This window comes from Macadamia integrifolia, chromosome 5 (genome assembly GCF_013358625.1).
Source record: "Macadamia integrifolia cultivar HAES 741 chromosome 5, SCU_Mint_v3, whole genome shotgun sequence".
Classification (NCBI taxonomy): Eukaryota; Viridiplantae; Streptophyta; class Magnoliopsida; order Proteales; family Proteaceae; genus Macadamia; species Macadamia integrifolia.
The window spans coordinates 35,748,298-35,756,371 of NC_056561.1; the positions used below are offsets into that span (position 1 = coordinate 35,748,298).

Genomic DNA, 8,074 nt, shown 5'->3' on the forward strand with positions numbered 1-8,074 from the left:
TCTAATCTAATAACAAGTCATCAGTAGTGAAATTATCCCAAAGCTGATCAATAAACACACAATAATATAAAAGGCATAAATTTAACAATCATAAACAGTCATCTCTACTACTAGAAATTTGAAGCACATGCAATGAAAATAAAACAAAGCATCCAAAAGTCAAAATCAACATCAACCATAGTACGATAAAAGACATCAGTGTGTAAGTCAATATCAAGTCATATAAAATCCAAACAAAACATTTCAAAGTTCATTCATGCTTTCAAAAACGGTTACTTTCACTCCTTAAGGCCATGTATCATCCATAACCTCCTGTCAGGTCTCACTTCAACAAAAGACATGCGCCACCCAGGGTCATTGTGTATCTTACGCTGCGCTAACACATACAAATCAGTCGGGATATCCTCCAAACTGTCCAGTAGCTTCTGACAGCTGATCATGCTATATGGTCCATCAACAATAGGGTCAGGTGGTCGGGTAACTGCTGAGGTGGCAGAGGTTGATCCCTTTTCCATCCTCCATTGGACGAAGGTTCTAAAGTCCTCAGCGGAGTTCGTCAATGTCCGTGTGTGGCTCTTCCTCCTACGATCCGTAGGAGTCCTATCAAGTCGCCGCTTCGGAGGAGTTGACCCCTTGGGTGTCCCAGTACAAGCATCACTGTCATAATTATCAGTGTCATGCAAATCATCATCAATTTCAAGGTTAGTTGACGTTGGAGTGACAACTGTTGCCTGTGACAGACCTCTATCCCCACGGGCACTAGAGTCGGAGAAGACCTCTAACAACTCTGGCCACATGGGGAGACCATTTCTTCTATACTTTGCCCAATCCTTGTTTCCCTGTTATTCAAAATATTGTCAATTAATCATCACATTTTTTTCAAGAATTGACAAAAAATTACCCGCTATAAACCAAAAATCATATTCATACCTGAATAGCAGATTCCCATACTGAATCATCAGTTGTGGCAGTCCGAGCATTCGCATCCCATCCAAAACCAGTTGTTTCTAACAAAGCCCTGAAGCTGTTGTACTCCTTGCGTAACTTATTCATCTTGTTACGCAGTTGTACTTTCGCAAAGGGCCTTTTGAATTCCGCTTCGAGCCCTTTTGTAATGTTGTCCCAACCAACCTTTGTGAATGTTGAGTTTGTCTTCAATCCGTTTCGGACATTATCAACCATGAGATTGATGAATGATCTTAGCTCTGCTTCATTCCAGATTATAGTAGTACTTTTGGGGGTTGGGGATCTTGGGGATCTCATATCTCTGAACAATCATTAGAGGGAAGGTAACACATTCAAACACAGACAAGAACATGAAAAAAAAAAATTCAAAGAAATAGGAATAAAAATATTTAGCAAAATAGGAAGAAAAGAAAGTGCCCATATCTTAAGAACAACTAAATCACAGTAAGAAACTCTCGCCCAAAAGCCCTAACATGAAAAAAAGTGCCCCTAAATGATCTTTGGTTGCAGGTTGGTAGCCTCATTTTAGAACTTGCTTCAGCTGCAGCGGCAGAGAAGGGTCTAGTGTTTGAATTTTACCTGATGGGGGAGAGGTTATGTGCTTATTCAAGAGCAGTTGCACATTTTCCAACTGCTGTGAAAGAGGTAAATTGTTAGTTATACAGTAACTTCACAAGCTCAAGTTATTTGCATAGTTTTTTTCTAACTGTTTCCATTCTGATGTTTACAGTTCAAATGGAGGAATGGATGGTTCTATTCGCTCACCGAGAAGGCACTTGCCAAAGGGAAATCAGACACATGACCTTTACAAGCTGAAAATTGTGTAAGAGAGATATTTTCATATGTTGTTTCCAATCTACTTCAACTGCCTTGAACTATTAATGAGAAGAGTAGTTGATTGATGTCCTCTACATTCTCTTTGGCCAACATGCAGTGTCCCTCAGAATTGTAACTTATAATACTCTAGAGGCTTTATAAAATCCAATGCAACTAGTATTTTGTTCTCTTCATATTAGTTGATCCTATATTCTGTTTAGGGATTGTATGTGATAGATGCTGACTATTCTGTCTCATTAGATACTGCTAATCTCACTGTAATACCAGATTTCACCCAATTTCTGTGGATCTATAAAATAAAATCATTAGACTAGACATGGTTGCGTGAGAAAGCAGAATGAACTATCTGATAGGTCCCAACTCTTATAGTGAACAACATCAAAGTTGGGTGTTCCTAAGTAATGGATGTTCAAAGCAAATGTGAAGATATGCATCAGTTGTGGACCAACTAGGCATTCACATGGTAATCAATCGGCTTAATCTTTAGCAACTAAAAGCCTAAGACAGGAAGTTTCACAATGTTTCACAGGAAAAGAAACTGAATAGATTGGGGATGTTAGTGGATGTTTTTATCTGCTTTTGACCTGAACAGAGCAGTCTACTCATCAATGATCTAAAGACAAAATAGGTGAAAGGGTTACTATAAACTTACCTCTTCAATTAAAAAAAAAAAAACCCTGAATGAACAGTAGTAGATCAAGTACTCTGAAGTCTGAAACAGATCAAACCCACCAACAATGGAACAATGATAAAATACACCCAGAGAACGAGGATACAGGTAAAAGTAAAGAGAAATGAGAGAAATTGACCTTCACATCAGTTGGTTGGAAGTAGATGAAGAGAAAATAGCCAACTACAAGTCCAATTGTAATTCCCACACCAAAGCCGAAAAACCCAAATATAATACTGAAGAAACCCATCTCTAATCTCCTTCCGAGAAAGTCTCAAATCGAATAACAAAACAGAAACCCACTTTTCCTTCCTCTGCAATGTGTATCACCAAAAGTCTCCTAACAAAACCGAAACCATAAAAACCCACCAAAACCCATCTCCAATCCTCTCTCAAATTCTTCCCCAGATCAACATCAAAAACCACCAAATTGATATAAAAAAAAAATAAAAAAACAGAGAACAGAAGGAAACGAAAACGACTCACTTGATCCTTTCAATCTATATCATAATCAAATAAAATAAAAGAGCATTAATTCAACCCAAATTTTCCTTCGGCATCACACGGAGCGCCAATTGGTCGACGATCGACGCCGGAGGAGAAGAGCGTACCATCGTCAGTTACGCAGGAGGAGCAGAGATATGGATGCGCAGTTGCAGGTCGTCTTCAACGGTTGTATAGGGAGGCATATCTCGATCTTCGAATGAGCGGAGCTCCCCGTCGATGATCGATGCCAGAGGAGAAGAGCGTACCGTCGTCGGTTACGCAGGAGGAGCAGAGATCTGGATGCGCAGTTGCAGGTCGTCTTCAACGGTTGGACAGGGAGGCATATCTCGATCTTCGAATGAGCGGAGCTCCCCGTCGACGATCGACACCGGAGGAGAAGAGCCTACCGTCGTCGGTTACGCAGGAGGAGCAGAGAAGTCCGGTGATGTCGGTTACGCAGGAGGAGCAGAGCCTGAACTCGCAGGGCTGCAGGTCGTCTTCTATTCTTGTACAGTGAGGCTAAACTCGCGATCGTCGAATGCTTGGAGCTCCCCGTCGTCGGTTACGCCGGAGGAGATCGTTGCTTCCTCGTCGTCGGTTACACAGGAGGAGATCGCTGCTTCCTCGTCGTCGGTTACGCAGGGGGAGAAGAGATCTCGGTGAACTGGGGAACCGTCGTCTTCAACGGTTGTACAGGTCTCTTCTCTGTCGATCTTCGAATGAAGGTCCCAATATGCACTTTGGATTTTTAAAAGGGTCGGGGTATCAAACTTTTTTGTTCCGCTTTTTTGTTTCGAAAAACAAGCGAAACAAGTAAAACTTGTTTCGTCATTCATGTTTCTTGAAGCATAAATTGTTATAAATTTTAATTTACGCTTCAAGAAACAAGTAGAACACAACACGTTTACCAAACGGTATTTATGCTGTTTCTGTGTTTCTGAGAACAGAAAACCATAGAAACACGTTTCTGGTTACGTTATCAAACGGGCCCTTAAATTCAAGGCACAAAGTGATGAAGAAACCTAAAATGACAAGAAGGGGTCCCAAGGGGTGGAGGTTTTCATGGGAGAGAAGGGGGTGGGTTGCATAACGAAAGGAGGTTCTTGCTAGCAAGGGCGTTGCAGGAAGGAGGTATTGGCCGGCGGCGGAGCAAATGATGTAGGTCCTAGCTGGTAGCCACGATGGCGTGAATTGATTATACCAAAAGTGAAAGAGAATGAATGCTATAGAGAGAGAGAGAGAGAGAGAGAGGGGGGGGGCTTCTACCACAGAGACACAATGCCTGATTGGCTGGGAGGGGTGGTGCAAAAAGGAATTGGAGTTAGGGGAGTTAGGGGAGAATGTGGGGGTGGATGGGGGTGAGGGAGAATTGATTTGTAGGTGGTTTAGGGGTGGGAGTTACATATACAAAGGATTGGTTGAGGAATGAAGATGTCCTTGATGTTGTACTATGACAACTAAAGAGGAAGATTCCTTAGCCGAAGAAAGAGAGGGAGGTTATGGGGTGGGGATCCTAGAGGAGGGGGGAGCTGGGTAGAGATTTGATAATATATTATAAGTTTGTGAATTGTTATATAAACCCTTCATATATGATCGGGAAGAGGAAGGGAGAGGTGAACGGGAGTTATGTAGAGATTTGGTAATGTATTATTAGTTTGTGAAATTACTATATTAAGCCCTTCAAACATGAGTGAAAAGCAGAGATAAAAAAGTCATACTAAAGTAAATTACTTCTTTAGACCCACTTATACGAAAGAAAACATCTTTTTTTTCTTGATAAAAATTTTTTAAAAGATAAAAGAACTAAGATGCAAATAAAGAAAGAGAAAGGGTCGGGCAAGACGTTAGCTTTCTTGGAGCTATTGACCCAACTAATAAGAGTATTAGGATGGGAGGGACATTGGAATCATTTTCAAAGATGAGGGAGAGAGAATGACACAAGTTATGGGGCAATGAAGGAAGTACCAATACTTGATGATATGGTTAATCACGTCTTGTGAATTTCTTGGGTTTAAGAATTAAACTTTGATAGTTTCTAGGGCAGTGATTATTCTTTATAGTAAATGTAGTGGTGCACTGAGTATTTGATGGCTCAGAGCATCTGAACACGTACCTCAAGATCCTCTCAACCATTTAATATTCATCGCACAATCTCATTCATTGCAAAAGATGTTTTTGCTTTCTAAAGAGAGTAGATTTAAGAGCACATACCATACCTTAAATTACTTTTTGTTTTTTTGGCAAAATAGATAACGTTTGACAAACTGGTCTAGAATGCAAATAAATAATATCTTTTAATAAATAAAAAAAATTTATTATTGATATTACGTCACATTTGGAACCCATATGGTGTATGCTAGGGGTGTCAATCGGTCGGTCCGGCTCGATTTCGGTCCGGGTTGAGTCGGTTTCGGTGTGAGAAAGCTGAAACCGAAACCGAACCAATAAGGAAATTTCGGTTTCAATTTGGTTTCGGTGCGGTTTGGTTTCGGTTTGTCTTTGGTTTCTTAAATCGATTTGTAATCGGGTTGGTTTTGGTTTTTGGTCCAGTTTGGATTCGAATTTCCATACAAATATATACAAAACTATGCAAATTTTGATTTTTTTTTAATGAATTTTGGAGTGTTTCGGTTTCTTACTGGTTTGGTTTCAGTTTCGATCCGGGTTTTGAGCCGGTTTCAGTTTGGTTTCGGGTTCATCCGGTTTTCGGTGCAGTTCGGTGTGGTTTTGGGGTTGCAATACTCCAAATCGAACCAAACCAATAAGGCTTCGATTTGGTTCGGTCCGTATTATTATCGGTTTGGTCCGGCTGGTTTTACCGGTTCGGTTTATAAATTGACACCCCTAGTGTATGCCACCACTACCTTAGAGAGAGAATATAAAATAAAAACAACTCCAACGGCTTCTTACAGTTGCCAATTTAATCAGGTTTCAAAACGTGAAGAAAGGGTTTATTTAAAAGACAGAAGGTTCCTCAAGCCTCTTGATGATGCGGGAGATCAAATCTCACCAAAGTCACCGGATTTTGGATGAAGAAATAGGGTGGTTTTAGATATATGGCTCACAAAGAGACAAAATCCTTTGGGTTATCCAAATCAAGTGGATAACATAGTTAATCATTTATCAGGCAAAAAAAAAAAGATAACATAGTTAATCACGTCCTGGGGTTTTCTATGGTCAATGAATCCAGAAATTAGGTTTTGGGAAGAATGGATACTCTGCACGTACATGGTACGTGAAACTTTTTTTTTTTTTTTTTATATATATTTTTTCTCGTCGAGAATGAATCCATTGTTCATGTGATCACTTGATCATATAATTGAGCATTTAATGTCTATTCTTTTTATTTTTAAATATACCCATTTTCACTCATGTAATAGTAGAAAGTGGAACAGGTATTAAATGTTTACCCATACTACCAAGTGATCGTAAAAGCAACAGATCCAATATCCTCTTTATCTTTCAAATGATGAAAAGTAGGACAGATGTTAACACCTAACATGTACATGAAAAACATACATGTAAAGGAACTCTCCACGGTTTTGTGCTCTAAAGGATCATCCCAACACTATAGTGGCAAAACATAAAAGTTAGATCCACTACATGTATGTTTACCTAAACATAAATGTAAGAATCCAACACTTGTCCCACTTCGTGAAGATATTGCCTCTGTACTATTTTATTCTAGGGGAAATTACTTAGATCCACTAGATAATAAAATAAATTACAAGATAAGTAGGTTTCAAATTTATTTTATATTGATTAGTTTGAACTTTGAAAATATTTACTCAATCCCCAGAATTAGTTATTGCTCATGCGGGTTAAGATAAAAATGAAAGTAAACTTCCTAAAATACCCTAACCTCAATTCTTTTATTTTTATTCAATTTATTTTTAATCGCACGTGGGAACTATTTCCTCCTCCCCTCTCCTCTTCCGCCTCTTTTCCTTCCTTCTCCACAAAGGCCACACCCTCCCTCTTGCAACCCCTTGCCCTGCAACTCCACCCCAACCTGCAACCCCAAAGCCCTCCAAGAATTGAGGTTGTGGTTGTTTCGGTTAATCCATTAAAAACAACCCTCCACGAAAGGCTGCACCCTCCCTCAGTTCCTTTTTTTTTTTTTTTTTTCTCCTCCCATTAACCAGTGGTGCGGTCAAGAAGCGGTCATGCCTCAGTTCCAGTTTAGGTGTGAACAGGATACATTTTAAGGGACTGAGACGGTTGGAACTGCAGTTTTGGGTAAGATTAGGAACTGATTCTCGTGTGTGTGTGTGTGTGTTTTTTTTGTGGCCATCATTATAATGCGAAGACAGGTTTTGCTTTCAATGAAGTTGTTCTAACTCCACATTGTCATTGCCTTCTCCCCCTAAGCACAAATCCTCAACCTGTTGAATCAAAGCCCAAGAAAGGCTTGCTATGAGTCTTCAAGACTATTGGGGGAAGAGGTGGGTGGGGAGGGAGGGAGAGAGAGAGAGAGGAGCATCAGTGGCCGTTGTGGATCCAGTGGTTGCAATTGTTTTTAATGGATTAACCGAAACAACCCCAACCTCAATTCTTGGAGGGCCTTGGGGTTGCAAGTTGGAGTTGGAGTTGCAAGGCAAGGGGTTACAGGAGGGAAGGTGTGGCCTTTGTGGAGAAGGAAGGAGAAGAGGCGAAAGAGGAGAGGGGAGGAGGAAGAAGGTCCCACGTGCAATTAAAAATAAATTGAATAAAAATAAAAGAATTAAGGTTAAGGTATTTTAAGAAATTTACTTTCATTTTTTTCTTAAACCGCATGAGCAATAACTAATTATGGGGATTGAGTAAATATTTTCAAAGTTCAAATTAATCGATGTAAAATAAATTTGAAACCTACATATCTCATAATTTATTTTATTAATTTTTTTAATCACAATCACATGTAATTAATTGAGTGGTGTCAGGCCTGTATTTGGTTAGTGTAAAAATGCCAACATGTAGATGTATCATGACGTTTAACTACTCGTCAAAGGCATTTTTTTTGGGTAGAAGACATAGTCATTCATATACGTCATAAACATAAACCTTCCTCCCCTCTCTCAAAGCAGGAGCTCCTGCCGTTGTGGTGTTCCAAAAGTTCTCTCTCTCTCTCTCTCT

The 8,074-nt window shown here is 39.8% G+C and overlaps 1 protein-coding gene across 1 annotated transcript; it reads right to left on the bottom strand.

Moving 5' to 3' along the window:
- Nucleotides 1–278: 278 nt before the first annotated feature.
- Nucleotides 279–1,331, bottom strand: LOC122078047 (uncharacterized protein At2g29880-like). Its single transcript, XM_042643922.1, has 2 exons — nt 931–1,331; nt 279–839 (listed from the first exon to the last, which is right to left on the bottom strand). Exons 1-2 carry the CDS (start codon nt 1,261–1,263, stop codon nt 279–281), a joined length of 894 nt encoding a protein of 297 aa, XP_042499856.1. The 5' UTR covers nt 1,264–1,331.
- Between the last annotated feature and the right edge of the window lie 6,743 nt (nt 1,332–8,074).